This window comes from Quercus suber, unplaced genomic scaffold, assembly GCF_002906115.3.
Source record: "Quercus suber isolate HL8 unplaced genomic scaffold, Cork oak 2.0 scaffold_195, whole genome shotgun sequence".
In the NCBI taxonomy this organism is placed as follows: Eukaryota; Viridiplantae; Streptophyta; class Magnoliopsida; order Fagales; family Fagaceae; genus Quercus; species Quercus suber.
Window position 1 is genome coordinate 390,460 of NW_027069653.1, and position 17,094 is coordinate 407,553.

General features: G+C 38.9%; 3 protein-coding genes across 3 annotated transcripts; 2 read left to right on the plus strand and 1 right to left on the minus strand.

The window, feature by feature from the left end:
- Positions 1-230: 230 nt before the first annotated feature.
- LOC112000833 (U-box domain-containing protein 14) lies at positions 231-4,380 on the minus strand. The gene is made up of 4 exons (XM_024033002.2): positions 3,832-4,380; positions 2,605-2,721; positions 1,991-2,404; positions 231-1,886 (listed from the first exon to the last, which is right to left on the minus strand). The coding sequence occupies exons 1-4, from the start codon at positions 4,114-4,116 to the stop codon at positions 804-806; spliced, it is 1,899 nt and encodes a 632-aa protein (XP_023888770.1). The 5' UTR covers positions 4,117-4,380; the 3' UTR covers positions 231-803.
- A 7,761-nt stretch (positions 4,381-12,141) lies between these two features.
- On the plus strand, positions 12,142-13,551 carry LOC112036271 (uncharacterized). The gene has a single exon (XM_024069079.1). It carries the CDS (start codon positions 12,142-12,144, stop codon positions 13,549-13,551), a length of 1,410 nt encoding a protein of 469 aa, XP_023924847.1.
- Positions 13,552-13,641: 90 nt separating this feature from the next.
- Positions 13,642-14,574, plus strand: LOC112036277 (uncharacterized). Its single transcript, XM_024069090.1, has 2 exons — positions 13,642-14,032; positions 14,144-14,574. Exons 1-2 carry the CDS (start codon positions 13,642-13,644, stop codon positions 14,572-14,574), a joined length of 822 nt encoding a protein of 273 aa, XP_023924858.1.
- Positions 14,575-17,094: the final 2,520 nt, after the last annotated feature.

Sequence of the window (17,094 nt, forward strand, 5' to 3'; positions counted from 1 at the left end):
TCTAATGGGTTTAAATTGGGAAAAGACCCAAATAAAACAAGTTTATCCATTGGACCCAAGCATGTGTGTAATTTTTTTATAATAAAAGAATTGTCATGTCATCACTTCATTAGACACAAACAAAAAAAAACTAATAGGATTTGACAAAGGGACTACAATGCTGTTTGGATGGTGAGTGATTGATATCTCATCACTTATCACCAAAAATANTCACCGAAATAAACAGACACTGCCACAATAAAGTAACATTTTATTTGATCATTATGAATAGGATAATCATCCATTTTGGGAAAGTTTTTATAGAAAATAGAAAAAATTGTCAAAATAGTTAATTACTTTTTCATTTTTCCATAAAAAGTTTCCTAAAATGGTTTACTAATGAATAACCGAATATAAAACTTAACTCCTTCTATAACATATACAACAACAGAAAATTGATGAAGCATATAGGTAGAGTTACAAATGTACACCTGACCACCCGTATGCTATGAAAGTTCTGTGAAAACGTTCATGCCTTGCTGCCCTTTGTTGCAAAAGGCTGCGTCTTGAACATGCTGGTCAGATTTATAAGCGTTCCAGTCGACAATCTTTTCTGCTTTTCATTCCCATATAACTGATAAATGCCATTCTTAGGCATATTTCTTTGTAGATAAACACCAACTGAAACCCTAAATTGAACTTTCTTCACGTATAAATTCTTATATAACTAGATTTCCTGCACAGCTTTCTGAAACATATCTAGGAATTAAACTTTCTTCATGCAAAAGATGGCACCAACAAACTCCTAAAATACAGCTAGAATTTTATGTATTAACAGTAGCACCCACTTCAATTCGGTTGAGGAGCTCTAAAATATTTCCAGCTTTTCTCTTCGCTCTGTCAGTGCCATTCTCTGACAGTTCCTTCAATGCCTCCTCTGCACCAAGCTCCTTTGATAGTTTCAACTGCTCAAAATCACCTGTGCATAATGACCACAATACTGCTGCAGAATTCTCCCGGTTGCGTGGGGAACCAGTTCTTATAACCTCCACTAAGACTGGAATTGGCTCCGCTTGACCAATTGCGGTCTTCCCTTCTAGATGGCTGGCAAGAATGGCCAGAATTGCAAGTGCTTCATCCACCATCCCACCTCCAGCATCCTTCAACAATCTCATCAACGGGGTCACAATACCAGCCTTTACAGCCCTTGCCTTGTTTCCCTGATAGATCGAAAGATTGAAAATAGCGGTGGCAGCATCCTTTTTCCCTCTTGGAGTCCCCTCACAAAGCAATGTTATAAGAGCTGGGATAGCCCCGGCTGCTCCTATTGCCACCTTGTTCTCATCTATTACAGATAAGCTGAAAAGAGTGGCGGCAGCATTTTCTCTAGCTTCCATGCTGCCATTTTTCAATACATCTACTATATCAGGTATTGCTCCTGCATTAACAATAGTTCCCTTGTTACCCTCATTGATGGAAAGGTTGAGGAGTGCAGTAACAGCATGTTCCTGTGTCCGGGGATCTGGAGAGGACAATAAATCTACAAGAAGTGGTATGGCTCCTGCCTCAGCAATGCATACTCTATTATCTGCATTCCTCTTAGCAAGCAACCTGAGCTCACCAGCAGCTGCTCTTTGCTGTTCTGTATTCCCATTTGCTAGTTTTTCCAATAAGGCATCAATAGCAGCAGGATCACAGTCTGAAACACTGCCTCCTCCTGATTTCTTGCTTCTACAATTCGCTTGCTTTTTTGGAAGCTCCACACCATTGCTTTCACACCATAAAGCAATCAGACTCTTCAAAACATAGTTAGGAGTTAGGGCTGTGTGCAACAGTGTCTGCTGTGTCTTAGGACAGGTTTTATGTCCTGCATCAAGCCATTTTTGAATGCAAGACCTTTCATAAGTCTGCCAAGAAAAAGGTAAATATTTCTTTAGTAATGACTACTGATAGACTGATACAAATAAACTGTTGTAAACTTAAAACTGTGAAGGCAGCTGCCAGTTTATACCTGTCCAGTAGAGACAATCACAGGATCTTTCATCAATTCAAGAGATATTGGACATCTGAAATCATCTGGGATAACAGGAGATCTGTGCTTAATCAAGCCCTTTTCACCCTCAGAGGTCTCCACTTGAGGATTTTCAGTCAGAACCCGGTCCTTAATCTTCTTAAAGAGGGATGACATTTTTTCAAAGCAGTCCCCTGGATCTCCATTGCTTGAGATAACCATTTCATGGAACGCAAGTGACTCTTTCTTTATATCATTAATAGTCTTGAGATGCAGCTTTTCAGAAAGTCTTTTAAGTACTGCTGGGTCAGGTTCTTTTTCTTTCTGTGCTGTGGCTAAATCAATGTCCAGTTGTAAATCAAATGTGTCAATTCTTCCCTTGGCTCTTTGGAATTGAGCATGTACTAGTTCAATCTGAAAGAAATAGAAAAATGTCCCACCAATTGTTAAAACTTTCAAATCAACTAACGTTACTTTTCGTTAAAATTCATTTATGAACAGTATTTTAGACAACATTTTGACTATTTACTCTTTAAAATTGAAATTATATGCTGTTGCTTGTAAAAATTATGTGCTGTTAATTCTCTTCAAAATAATTTGGGTTGTAAAAGTACCTGTTCGCGAACCTCCTCAGATAAATTAAGTTTATCATAGTGAATCTCACTCAATGCTGCTTCAATTTGTTCTGTCACCAGGTGGAACTTTTGAGCAATCTTTTCCCTTTGAAGAGCCTGTGACAAGTAAGACATTTCATACCTCAAAACTAATGATTTAAAATCAACTTGTTGAGAAACAAGAATAGAAATTAAGCCAAATTACACACAGTAAAAGTAAGTATCATATGCCTGGGTGGAAAATGTATTCAACAGTTTTTAGTATTGAAGGTTATATTAGTTTGTACTAGACGACCGGAAAAAAAAAAAAAAAACAAACAAAAATGCCCATATGTAGTTCTAGCTAAGCAAATCACGGTTCAAGTACAGAAGCAACTGTAATCACCATCTCATACCTTTTTCACTGAAATGCAGAACTCATTCATCTAAGAAAAGAAGAATTCATTTCTCATTTCTCAAAGCACCCCGCCCCCTCCCCCACCCCCACCAAAAAAAAAACCAAGCTTTGTGGAATTCATTTCTTAACATGCATATGCAAATCCGACTTGATAAGACAACATTCTTGTACATTAAACAGAAAAGGAACTCCAAAACCTATAACCATATTAGTTTTTATTAAAAATAAGGTCTTCCTCCAACCAATTACATGGTGGTTCATAAGACCATCCGTGTGTATTAAACTCATTAAATCATTTATACAAGTCACATAACTATTAAATGGGTCATGTGACTAAAAGTATACATGGATGCTATCACCTAGTGGCTGGGAGGAGAATATTCTAAACTGGTTCATAAGAAACTTAGGTCCTATTTTTAATCTCTTCCTAAATTCAATGGGCACACTTGGATTCTTATTTTTAACTCTCTGATCTCCCATATACCAAAATCACACTTTGAACAAGAATATAGACATAAATATCCAACTTTTATTTATGCAATTCAATTCCTCATAAACCACAAACTATAACATATACCCAACTTTTATTTCTGTTCAACAATTCCTTGTGTGTGTGTGTGTGTGTGTGTGTGTTTTGACTTTTGAGTTAAAAACCAAATATAAAATAGAATGATGATTTCTTTGAGGTTGCTTTTAAAAAAAGTCAAATTCTTCACCATTTTAGCCCAAACAAAGAAATCTCACTTTCCCTCCTCTTTTTCTCAGCAATCAAACAGAAATCAATTCATTTAAAAAAAGAGAAAAAAAGAGAAAAGACAAAGAAAAAGTACCAGATAGAGCTTGCTGCCACCGTTGACCGAGTTGAGAAGTTGGGTAGCGGAATCCAAACCGAGTCTGAGCGATTCAAAAGCCTTAACCACGTCATCGTCAAGCCCTTCCTCGCTGTCCCTCAATTCCTCAAACAAAGGACTCAGCAGCTTCGCTCTCCGAACCAAGTTCCCATACATCTTCTTAAACACGTTTCGGCAATCCGATAACTCAGAGATCGCCTTCGTCGACTCACTGAGCCGACTCAGCAACAACTCGCCCTCCTGAGAATCCTCCTTCGGACCCATCTGGGTCGCCCCGATTCAATAAGAAGAAAACAAATAATTAATTTAAAAAAAAAAAAAAAAGTTTAGAGCTTGGGAGAATTGGATTGGTTGGGAATATGCTAAGGTTTTGAAGGGCCAAATTGGAAAGAGAAAAAAACACGTGAATTTTTGCAGAGGTTGTCTGAAAATTCTGAAACTGAAAGAAAGATAGGTCTTAAGGTTGTAAAGACTTGAGGTTTAAGATTTATGTAAGAAAGAATGGAACAGAGATTTATTAATTTTTTTTTAATAGTAATATATAAATAAATGGAAGTATTTTTAGCATGTAATCATAGCCTTAGGAAAGTTTTATATAATTAATTATGGGATTATTAGAAAATTTTAGAAACACAAGTTGGGAAATTGGTTACTTTGTCTTTTTGATTTACTGTTGACCAGTTTGGTGAGGAAGTTGGAATGGAGGGAAATGGTACCAATTTTTTATTATGTTTTTGACAATATTGTCCTCTGTATTTATGTTTTTTTTTTTTAATTTCATTTTTCACATGTGTATGTTTTTGTTGGTTTGTTTGTCTTTTATTTTGGGAAAAAAACATAGTTTTGCAAACAATAATGTGGATACCATGTATAGAACCTTTAATTTTTTTTTTTTTTTTTTCTGTTTTTACCTTTTGATATTAAAAGTACTAGATCTCCATTAAAAACGATAAAAACAAAACAAAACAAAATCACCTTGAAGAATCCAATTGATTTTACTATCTTTGAGATATATTAAAATTTCCTAAAGTGCACAAAGGGTTTCTTTTTGTCAAGGTCATAACATCATTTAGAACTAGAACCTTCTAGAATTGATTTTTGTGTTATTTAAATGGAAAGTAGTTATTTGAATTTTTCTAAAAAAGTATATAATAATAATTCTAAAGTTTCCTGATATTCAAGTGATAGGTTCATTGGTTTAAAGTGTGACATAAATTTGGAGGTTCTAAAGTTCAATTCATTACATTATTGGTCCATAGAATTTTTGTGATGTTTCATGCGTAGGAAATAGATTAATCTGGTTAAAAAATGTTTCCCACTTCTTTTATATACACACTCGCATGCGTGCGCACATGTGCACTTAGCTTCTTAATCTAGGTTTGTAACTCTTTCGTACCATGTTCAAAATAATTTTCAATGATATAGTAAAACAGTTTTTTTTTTTTTTTTTATAATTACACATTTTGTCACAATTTAATGATATATGCAATTATAATTGATGAATTATTATTTTTACATAAATTTGCTATTTTTTTTAACTATTCTTGATCACACAAATAAAATTGTGGCATAAGTTGTGCTCACGTTATTTCTCTTAACCAACAAAAAAAAATATAAAGGTTTAATGATTTAAGCAAAGCAAAAGGCAAGAGAAGAAGAAAAAAAGAAGGGCATAATGGACCATATGAGGAAAGCCAATGTTGTGGACCATGCAGCTTTTGCGTGTTATCATCAGAGTAGTTGCCTTTTCCTACCGCGCAGAATTGTCAAATGGACGGCTAGGATTTTTCCAGGTACCAACCTCAAAAGACTTGGCTACTCTCAACCATATTATTATTGTATGGTCTACAATATAATATAATGATGGTCAAAGATACATTTAAAAATTAACGGTCATGTTTCTTGCAATATTTAGTTGGGTCCATAGAAAAAGACGGGACTTTTTTTTTTCTTTTCTTTTGGGTGAGAAATAAACATACACACAAGAAAGAGAGGAAAGAGTTTTAATATAAAGGCACTCTACAGCTCTACTAAAAAATTATAGTAACTTTTAAAAAAGGGTGGAGCAAATTATACTACACATAATATATTCTCTTAAGCAATATGGGATAATTTTCCTTTTATTTTTTGAGAAACAAACACACATATACAAATAAGAGAAAAAAAAAATTCTAATACAAAAGCATACTACAACTCTATTCAAAAGTGAAAAAGACGAGACTTCGTTGTTCATAACCCATTACTCATTATTGTTTAAATTTATTCATCATAAAAATAATCGTGGCGGAAATATTATGCATTGATTAAGAACTAAAACGTAAACAATGAGGGGTTAGTAATTAAATGAATTAATATTGGTTCAATTCTTGACTTTATCAAATATATATAATATATATCAATGCCGCAAAGCAGCCATCAGATAATTTAAAAACTATTTAATTAAACATTTCTGAATTGTTCCAACCATACAAAACATATTAGAGTGTCTTTTTTTGTTTTTTTGTTTTTTTTTTTCACAAAATATAAGATATATACAATGAGAATTTAAATACTTGTGACGTTGAAAACATAGTAATGTCCTAATTTTTTTTTTTTTTTTTTGGAGATAAAGTAATGTCCTAAACTTGTGGAGAGGTAATTGGTATAATCCTTTTACGTTATGTTGACGTAACATGAAAATCTAAGGAAATATGATCCAATTACTCATTGTTTATAAATTTTTTTATGCTAACCCCACAATTTGAACTATTTTTTTCTTTTAGATTCTCAAAAATTTTGTAAATAGAAATATGTCAATTAAACTACAAGGCTACTACGAGTAAGTAATATCTCTTTACATTTTTGTTTACAAATATTTCCTAAGTTTCAGCTTTCATTTATCTTGACACTTTATAAATGTGGAATTGAACTTGAATCTTTAAAGTAAAAAATCAAAATGAAAACAAGCCAAAGATTTAGGTGAAAAACAGTATTATAAGATAAGATAACATATTTGATGTGTGTAAAATGAAAACAATAACACCAAATGATTAAATAAAAAAATAAAATAAAAAGGTGGAGATACGGTAGGTGAGATATTGATTTTTGTAAACAACGACCGACTAGATGGAGCTTTCATAAAAGATGGAGCTACAAATGCCAGGAAGTGCAAACGTGTCAAGATGGGTTTGGTCAACAACGCGTTAAAACTAGACTTGTTGGCAATGAGGTGGGTGCGCCGGCAAAACATAACATGCCCCCACAAGCAAACCACAATATGTCAATGTCATGTCAACACACACTATCTCACTCTTGATTCATTTCGAAGGAGCCAGCCATCTTGCCCAAAAAACTAGCCGTGACGTGGACGGCATATCGGGCATATGGCCCATTTATATCATCCACTTGGTGTCTTTTGTTTTAACTCCAAGTAATGTTGTATTATTTAGAAATTTTATATTTGATAAATATTTAAAAAACTTAAGTGTATTTTTAATATGCACACCAAGTTTTGTGTCAATTAAATACCACTTACTATTTGATCTAGAAGCCCATATTTTATACAGAATTTTAAATGCAAAATCTTAATATTTAAACACACATTTGATGATATAGTTATTGATATTAGATTATCTTAAAATTTTGCAAGCATGTAGACTATAAAAAGATAATATAAGGACAAAATTTAGCTACAAAATCGATTGTAGTTTTAGGCTACAAACTCACTCAATATCTCTTTATTGGAGGTGAATTTTGACAAATCCACCATTGGATTGCATATTCTTCTTATATCCTCCATGTTTGCAAAATTTTAAGAAAATTACAGATCAATAACTATGTCATCAATAAATTTTTAAATTGCAAATTTTTGTAATTTAAAATTATGCATAAAATATAAGATTATAGATTATATAGTAAATGATATCCGATTGACACAAAAATTGACATGTGCATTAAGAGCGTAAAGAACATGTAATTCAATGATTAGATTTTCAAAATAGGCAGTAATATTTATTTTATTAAGTGAGTTTGTAACCTAAGGTTACAACTAATTTTGTAGCTAAACTTTGTCCATAATATAATTCAATGGTAAATTTGTTAAAATTTACGTCCAATAAATAAATATAGAGTGATGTAACATGACTTAAAATTATACTAGGTTTAACTTAAATTCAACCACGTATATATATTTTTGAGAAAATATGGGGGTAAAAAAAATGCTAAATATCTTGGGTCTTGTTAATGGTTTGATATGGATAGTAAAGTTATAAGTTATATAAATTTCTCTGGAAAAAATAGTTATATAATTTTTTCACAAAATATTTAATGGTAAGTCCTTTTAATAATAGATGATAGATAGGATAGGACCAAGCCAAGTTTCATGTCGGACACAACCAACTAGTATTNTTTTATAGATTTGTACTTCAAATGTTGCTCTTAAAGGTTTATTTATTGAATGTAGCTCATTAGATTGAATTACATAACCCTTGTATTTTTGTGTTACTCTATGATATGATTTCACTTTGGCATCAATTTTAGAATATTTAGTTTAACATATATATTAAAAAAAATTATGAAAATTATTATGTTTTTGAAGCATTGACATTGCTTATATGCATCGTCCAAACATCAATCTGCATTTTTTATTTGTTTTGGTCGAAAAACAATATCAAAGTCTCAACCATAATCATTGTATGTGTAGATTTTCCGCGTGATGGTATGAATGATTGGACTTGGGAGCCACAGGACAATCTTCGTGCAACGATGGTGGTCGGCAATGGATTAGGGTCTGGTCATCTGGTGGACGGTGTGCAATTCACCCATCTCTTCTTACAATTTTTTTTTTTTTTTTTTTTCACGTTTTACCTTTTTAATTTTCACTTTTTACTTTTTAAAAAAAAATTAAAACTTTTTTTTTTGAATCAATGGTTAAAATTGAAAGTTATTTTTTACAACTATTAATCTTAACCATTCATAAGAATTATACCAAGTGCAATACCTTGATCTCAATCTGTCGGCAATATACTTGTTTCGGTTTAGCCTTTTCTTTTGAGCATAAAAAGATGAAAATGAAGCTATTTCTAAAATAAATAAATAAATAAAACCTCTTATGCCTTTATTTAAGAGAATTGATGGCAGTTTTGGTCCATGTGCATTGCAAGATTGGGTTGGTAAGATAGCAATAAATAGTTAATCAAATATGTATCTTAAATTTTTTTAGTTTGATTATTTTAGTTTTTAGTCTTAGTCTAATTTGTTAGTTAGATTTAATTTGGTACATTGAGACTTTGTTTTGATGAATAAAAAAAGTAGGCCCAACCGTACGTATAAATTTCAATAATTTGTTGAATAGTGAATAATTGAATTAAAGCCTAATTGTTTTATTAGACCTGGTTGAATGGTCCCAATAACTCAGATTTAGACTGTTATATATCTTATGTAGGTTTTTTGAGCTATAATAGGTTGGTGATTCTCAACTTGAGTAGGTCATGTTGTTTGTTTGATGGACAAATGTGCTTTGAGGCTTTGTCCGTTTGAGAATTTCTTAACTCATTTGATAATGTGATACACAAAGTTAAAAACTAGCTTATTTTTAACAAATTGAAAGTTGGATTATTTAAAATAAAATTGAGACAAAAAAATAGTTGAGACCAATAATAATAGAAAATTTAAATAAAAAAATTAGTATTAATTGGTTGCCAAACACACATTGGGTCCGTTTGGATTGAACTTATTGTTGCTGAAACTGAAAATTGAAAACTGAAAACACTGTAGCAAAATAATTTTAAATGTGTAATAGTATTGGTGGGACCCATTTTAATATTTTTAATAGCATAAACATTGACGCTACAGTACTGCTACAAAAAAATTGTTCTGCTGCACAGTACATCCATATGATTTGTACTGATGTGCAGTGATCGCAAGGAAGGAAAAAAAAAAAAAAAATGAAAACGCAGATTGAGAGACACGGACGCAGCCCAAACGCTTACATTATATCCTGCTCTAAGCTTGAAATGATCTCGGGGACATTATCTAAAGATGACTTTATCAAGGCGTAATTGCATATAACATAAATTCAATGTTGTGAGAGGTGGCATGTGGAACTAAATTTTACGAAGTTAAGTTTACTATAACTACGTTAATCGAGGCCAAGTGCAAAATTTTGATTAAAGATAATAGAGGATGAATAAATAATATCCACATTACTTTGAAGTAATACATAATTGTCACTTGTTCCTTGATTTTTGGGATAGTTATTCAATTAGGCTCCAACTTCCAATTTATTCAAAATCTTGGCTTCTTTGTAATTGCTTGGTGAGCTGATATGTAGCTACCATGTAATTCTGCACATGCTAAATGTGCATTAGTTTCTCTCTAAAAAACTTGGACACTTCTTGTAGCCCTTACGTCCCATGTATCAGATCGAGTTGAAAAATACCTCAAACTCGACTCAATTTGACCCATACACACTTCTAGTGGGCAAAGTACTCAATTTTTATTCACAAGTATGAGCCTCCATAAATAAATGTCTTCTGACAAAATATATAAAAGATATGACAAAGTTCTTGATTATATTTGCTTATTTACCTATTTGTAGTTGAGATTTTTTGAAGTCTTGACATGCTTCACAAACAAGAAGCCGTCTTCATTTGAGTCTTGGGGGCCAACAAAATGGGAGTGTTGGTTTGTAAAATGTGATTCATGGGGAGAAAACTTATGAGTTCTAGAGTTTACACTTCAAAATGATTTTTTTTTTTTTTTTTTAGAATACTAATTATTTTAACACACATGAGGGGAGGAAGCCTTAACGAAACTGATAGTGGTGTTTATTCAAAATGAGATTTTTTGTGAGTATGTGGATTGGTTTTGACCACAAAATCAATATGCATCAAATTAACAAATTAATTACCAATTAATTAAGATATGTGGTCACAATTGTAACATGGTAATTAATGAAACTAGGAAATCGCTAAATTTGTAAAGCATGCAAAAAAAAGCAATAAACAAATAACATAGTGATATGGCGGAGAAGTGGAAAACTAATGGAGTCTTCAAAGGAAAAACTACTATAAGAGTAACCTACCCCAATCAAAGGAAATCCACAATAAGAAAAAAAATTATAGATCTAGTACATAATCAAAACTTAAAGAAAACCATTCAACAAATACTACAAATTGTTCAAAACAAAAAATTGACAACACTCATTTCAAAAGAGAAGTCTAGTGACATATCCTTTGTGACACAAATTTGATGTAATTAATTGTGAGCTAGTGATGAAAAAAAGTGATAAATTCATGTAAAAATGCTCTTATGTCATTCACAATCAACCAAGTTGTTACAAAAATTATGACAAATATTGTGGTCCTTAATGAACTATGTTGAAAAAGAATATGTGCGGTATCCGAACTGTTGGGCTCGTTCAGCCCCTAGCCTCCGCTCCGAACGCATAGTTATTGGGCCCAATTCTCATTCGCCCTAAGGCCCAACCCTCGCTATCGCAGTTCGGGGGGGCCGAGCTTCACTACTAAAGTTATGCTCGACATATTTTTTACCGAGCATGTTCGGAAGTGTTACTGAACGGCGCATCGTCTTTGTTTTGCTCAAAGAAGGCCCTCTAAGCTCCACTACCTAGCTCTAAACTGAAGTGGGCACCAAGTCCCAAAGCCACCCATACCTGACCTCCCACTTAGAGAAAATCTTACTGGACCCTCTGTTGCACAAACTATGAGAGCACTGATAACCTACGTCTGAGCTGAGAACTATAAATAGGAGGGGAAGATAGGAGAGAAAGGTTGGTTGGAAAAAGGGTAGAGAATAGTGGCAATAGAGGAAAGAAATGGAGAGAATATCTGATGGAAGGAATAGGAAGTAGTGTGTTGCCGAGGAAGAGAAAAGTGATCTCATTGAGTCCTTAGTTGGAGAACGACCCATAGTAGGAAATTCAGCCCAACAAACAAATAAGTTGTAAGCCCAAGTGGGGCTGAGCCCATAGGCCTCATTTGCGACCCGCACAATTGGCGCCATCTGTGGGAAATTCCTACGCTGTTGTGGTTCAGCTGAGGCTCGCACACGAGATAGATGTCCGGAACCCGTTCGGGGAGTGACGCCGAAAGCAGCTCGGTCGGATCCTCTCGAGGGTCGTCTTGGCGAGAACGAAGGCAGAAATGGCGCGAAGATAGGCATCAGGGGAGGGCAGAAGAAAGCCCCGGACTCGGAGAGGGCTCGTACCAAACGTAACGGACGGTATCCGGTGCCTCGGGGCGAAGGCGGTTTGATGAAAGAGACGAGGAGCTTGAGCGTTTGCGGAGGATGGTGAGAGATTTAGAGTTGGAGGCAGAAGACAGGCGCCAGAGAATGAATCAAGACAACCGAGCAAGAAGACCGGGTGCTGGGGAGGAGCGACAAGGAGCAGGGTCCGAACAATCTGGTTACCGCCGTCACCGAAAGCGCTCGGCTTCGCGAGAATCTCACCTACACAGGGGTCAGCGTCGAGAACACTCACGATCACGGGAGTATCCAGATCGGGGTTTGGGCTCTTCGGAAGAAAAGCGGAATCACAACGCGGCCATGGACGCAATGAGCCGTGCGTTGCGCCAAGCTGCTCGGTCGCCGTTCTCAGCTGACATCGAGCACGCCCCGATGCTGGACAGATTCACACGCCCCCCGTTCAACTCTTATGACGGGAAGACCGACCCGGTGGAACATGTCAGCCACTATATCCAAATGATGTCATTGCATACCCGGAATGACGCACTGATGTGCAAGGTGTTTCCCTCAAGCCAGGGCCCTACCGCTCTCAGGTGGTTTAATGGTTTGCAGAAGGGCTCCATCCGCGGCTTCGCCGAATTGATACAGGAGTTTGGGGTCAGATTTGTTACTTGTAGCCGTGTACCACAGCCGGTCGATGCACTACTGTCAATGAAAATGAGGGTGGGAGAAACCCTTCGTAATTACGCCAGTCGGTATTGGGAGCTTTACAACGAGATCGGTGGAGGGAACGAAAAAATTGCTGCGAGCACTTTTAGGATGGGGTTGCCCGAGGATTCAAGACTAAGGGAATCGCTGACTAAGAAACCTCCCGAGGACATGAGGCAGCTAATGAGGCGCATAGAAGAGTATAAGCGGCTGGAGGATGACCGGCTGCAAAACAAAGGTAAAGCGCCAATGATAAATCATCCCCGACAGAACAGTTTCCCACCGAGGATACGAGGGAATGTGAGGATGCAGGGATCAGAGGTGCCGGCAGGGGAAGTAAATGTGGCGTTCAAAGAGCCGGTGCATAAGATTCTAGCCAAGATCAAGCATCAACCCTACTTTAGGTGGCCGAACAGGATAGGTGGTGATCCAACGAGAAGGAACCAGAACTTGTACTGCACTTACCATAAAGATAAAGGACATACCACTGAGCAATGCTGCGTACTGAAAGATCATCTTCGGCAGCTGGCAGGAGCCGGGTATTTAAAGGAGTTTGTGATGGACGCGGGGGACCGAGGAGCAGGGCAAGGCACTCCACATAGGGGCAACTTACTCCCACCTCCCCTCGGGATAATTGAAGTCATCCACGCCCCTACCAAGAAATGTTCCACGGCAAGAGGGAAAGGGGTGTGGACACTAGCGACGGCGGCAGAAGGTCAGGACGGGCCGTCATATGGGAAGAGGATGAAACCCACCAAAGAACCGATCGCCTTCGATGATAGCGATTTGGAGGGAACGGTCTAACCACACGACGATGCGCTGGTGGTCAATGCTCGTATAGGCGGTTTCCTGGTAAAAAGGGTGATGATAGATCAGGGAAGCGGAGCAGACGTAATGTACCCAGACTTGTTCCGAGGACTTGGATTAAGGAGTGCGGACCTTTCCAAATATGGCACACCTTTGGTCGGTTTTGACAACAGGATAGTGATCCCAGAAGGGCAGATCTCTTTGCCCGTAAACATGGAAGGAAAGGAGGTGGTGGTAACCTTTATAGTGGTAGCTTCCTTCTCCCTGTACACTGCAATATTAGGAAGACCGTGGATCCATGAAATGGGGGCTGTGCCGTCCACTCTGCACGTGAAGGTAAAGTTCCCATCTGAGCAAGGTGTGACTGTGGTAAAAGGAAGCCAGCAGATGGCGAGACAATGTTTGGTCGCACTAGTTGACTGGAGGAGGGAGTCGTTTAATCGGGGAAAGAGTATCGAGGAAGAAGAGGCGCAGCAAAGTATCCCATTATAGCAACTACAGAGCCCCCGAGGTGAGAGGGGGGACAGGCGCGCCGAAGAAATGATGAAGGTACGGATACTTCCGGATTCCGATAGGTGTTTTTATGTAGGGGAAAGTATGGATGTTGAAGATAGGGTAAAAATGTTGTTACTGTTAATACGAAACGTGGACGTGTTTGCTTGGAGCCCATATGAGGTGCCCGGGGTGGATTCTGAATTCATCGTTCATAAACTCAACGTTGATTTCTCGTATCTGCCTAAGAAACAGAGGCCGAGAAGATCGTCCAAGGAGCATGCCGAGGCTGTAAAGGAAGAAGTTCAAAGGCTGAAGGAGTTGGGAGCAATAAAGGAAACTTATTTCCCCGAGTGGCTGGCAAACACCGTCGTGGTGAAAAAGAAGAATGGCAGGTGGAGGGTTTGCGTGGATTTTACAGACCTGAACCGACCATGCCCAAAGGACCCGTTCCCTGTGCCCAAAATTGATCAGTTGGTTGACGCCACGTACGGTCATCCGAGGATGAGTTTTCTAAACGCTTTTTAGGGGTACCACCAAATCGCCCTGGCAGCCGAGGACCAGGAAAAAACGGCGTTCATCTCCCCGGAGGCCAATTATCATTACACGGTGATGCTGTTTGGGTTGAAGAACGCCGGGGCAACTTATCAGCGGATGATGACGAGAATGTTCCGCGACAAAATAGGATGTACGGTCGAAGTCTACATTGACGATATGGTGGTAAAGAGCAAACGGGAGGAACAGCACACAGTCGATCTCCAGGAAGTATTCAAAACACTAAGGCGACACAAGCTGCGCCTTAATGCCGAGAAGTGCGCGTTCGGAGTGGGGGCTGGAAAGTTCCTAGGATACCTGATCACGAGCCGGGGAATAGAGGTCAATCTCGATCAAATCGAAGCAATAAAGAGGCTGAATCCACCGAGCAATCCGAAGGAGGTACAGGTTTTAACCGGGATGCTAGCCGCACTTAACCGGTTCATCTCCAAGTTTGCGGATCGTTGCTGCCCATTTTATCAGCTTTTAAAGAAGTGGACAGGGTTTTTGTGGAGCGAAGAATGCGACAAGGCCTTTCGGGACTTGAAGGAGTACTTGGCGAGGGCACCCATGCTAGCCGCGCGAGAGCCGGGTGAAGATTTATTTATGTACTTGGCAGTATCCGATCATGCCGTGAGTGCCGTGCTGTTGAAGGATGGGGGGATCTAGCAACCCGTGTACTATATCAGCAAGACCTTGGTCGATGCCGAGAAGAGGTATTTGCCTCTGGAGAAGTTAGTGTTGGCCCTCATCCACGCCACGAGGAAGCTGCCGCACTATTTCCAAGCCCACACGGTCTATGTGTTAACCGAGTATCCTTTACAGTCACTTTTGAGAAGATCTGACTTCACAGGATGGATAGCCAAATGGGGAACTAGGCTAGGGTCCTTCGACATACGGTACCGACCACGACATTCGGTGAAGGGCCAGGTCCTTGCAGACTTTGTCGCTGAATTCTCACCCAGAAATGGCGGAGATATGATCTGCCACGTAGAAGCTTGCCCGTGGAAGGTCTTCGTGGACGGAGCCTCAAGTTCCCAGGGAGCCGGTGCCGGGATTGTTATCTTCTCTCCCGAAGGGATTCGGCTGGAGCACTCTTTCAGGTTGGGATTTAAGGCCTCCAACAATGAGGCCGAGTATGAGGCCTTGCTCGCCGAACTAAGAACAACATTGAAGCTTGGTGCTCGGAGCGTGGAGATACATTCAGATTCCCGACTGGTTGTCAATCAAGGCTAGGGATGTTTTGAAGCTAGGGATCCTCGGATGAAGGTGTACTTGTGCACCGCAAAAATGATCATGAGCAAATTTGTCTCGGTGAAAGTGTCCCAAGTGGGACGGGCACAGAACAGGCACGCCGACTCCTTAGCCACGCTGGCATCATCAAGCGTCGAAGACGTGCCTCGGTTGATCAGGGTGGAGCTTATAGCTGAGCCAAGCATCCAAGTTCCCGATGAGGCTACAATCATAGTGGATAGAGTCAACTCCGTTCCATCACTTACGCCGTGCTGGATTGATCCCATCGTAGCTTTCCTGGCCGAGAATGTAATCCCGGAGGATGAAAAGGAGGCCAGTAAGATACGTAGGACGGCACCCCGCTATTGGTTGTCAACAGACGGCAGGTTGTACCGAAGATCTTTCGGAGGACCATACCTGTTGTGCTTGCCCCCCGAGAAAGTTCCCGAGATTTTAGCCGAGCTTCACGATGGGATATGCGGGAGCCACGTGGGGGGGCGCTCCCTGGCATATCGGGCAATGACCTAGGGGTTTTGGTGGCCAAAGATGCAAAGGGACGCCGCCGAATACGTTCTGAAATGTGATCAATGCCAAAAGCATGCCCCTTTGATTCACCAACCCGCCGGTCAACTCAATCCGATCAGCCACCCCTGGCCTTTTGCACAATAAGGGCTGGATATCCTCGGTCCATTTTCGCGGGTTACGGGGAACCGCCGGTTCGTAATTGTTGCCGTCGATTACTTCACCAAGTGGGCCGAGGCCGAGGCCTTCGCGAATATCCGGGACACAGATGTGAAGAGATTCGTTTGGAAGAATATAGTGACTAGGTTCGGGGTGCCGGAGTCGTTAATATCCGATAATGGGTTACAGTTCGATAGTAAAGCTTTCCGCATTTTCTGCAAGGACCTCGGCATAAAAAACAAATATTCTACCCTGGCGTACCCTCAGAGTAATGGATTGGCAGAAGCTACGAACAAAGTAATACTGAACGGATTAAAGAGAAGGCTAGACGGCGCAAAGGGCGGTTGGGCCGAGGAGCTGCCGAACGTACTCTGGGCTTACCGGACTACCCCCAGGAGATCCACGGGGGAAAGCCCATTTTCCTTGACTTACGGATCAGAAGCCGTCATACCAACCGAGGTAAACTTATGTAGCGCATGGGTCGCGGGGTTCGACCCCGAGCAAAACGAAGAAATGATGGTCGGGCTTTTGGATAGCTTGGAGGAATGCCGTGAGATGGCCACCGTGCGACTCGCAGAGTACCAGCAAAAGCTCGCTACA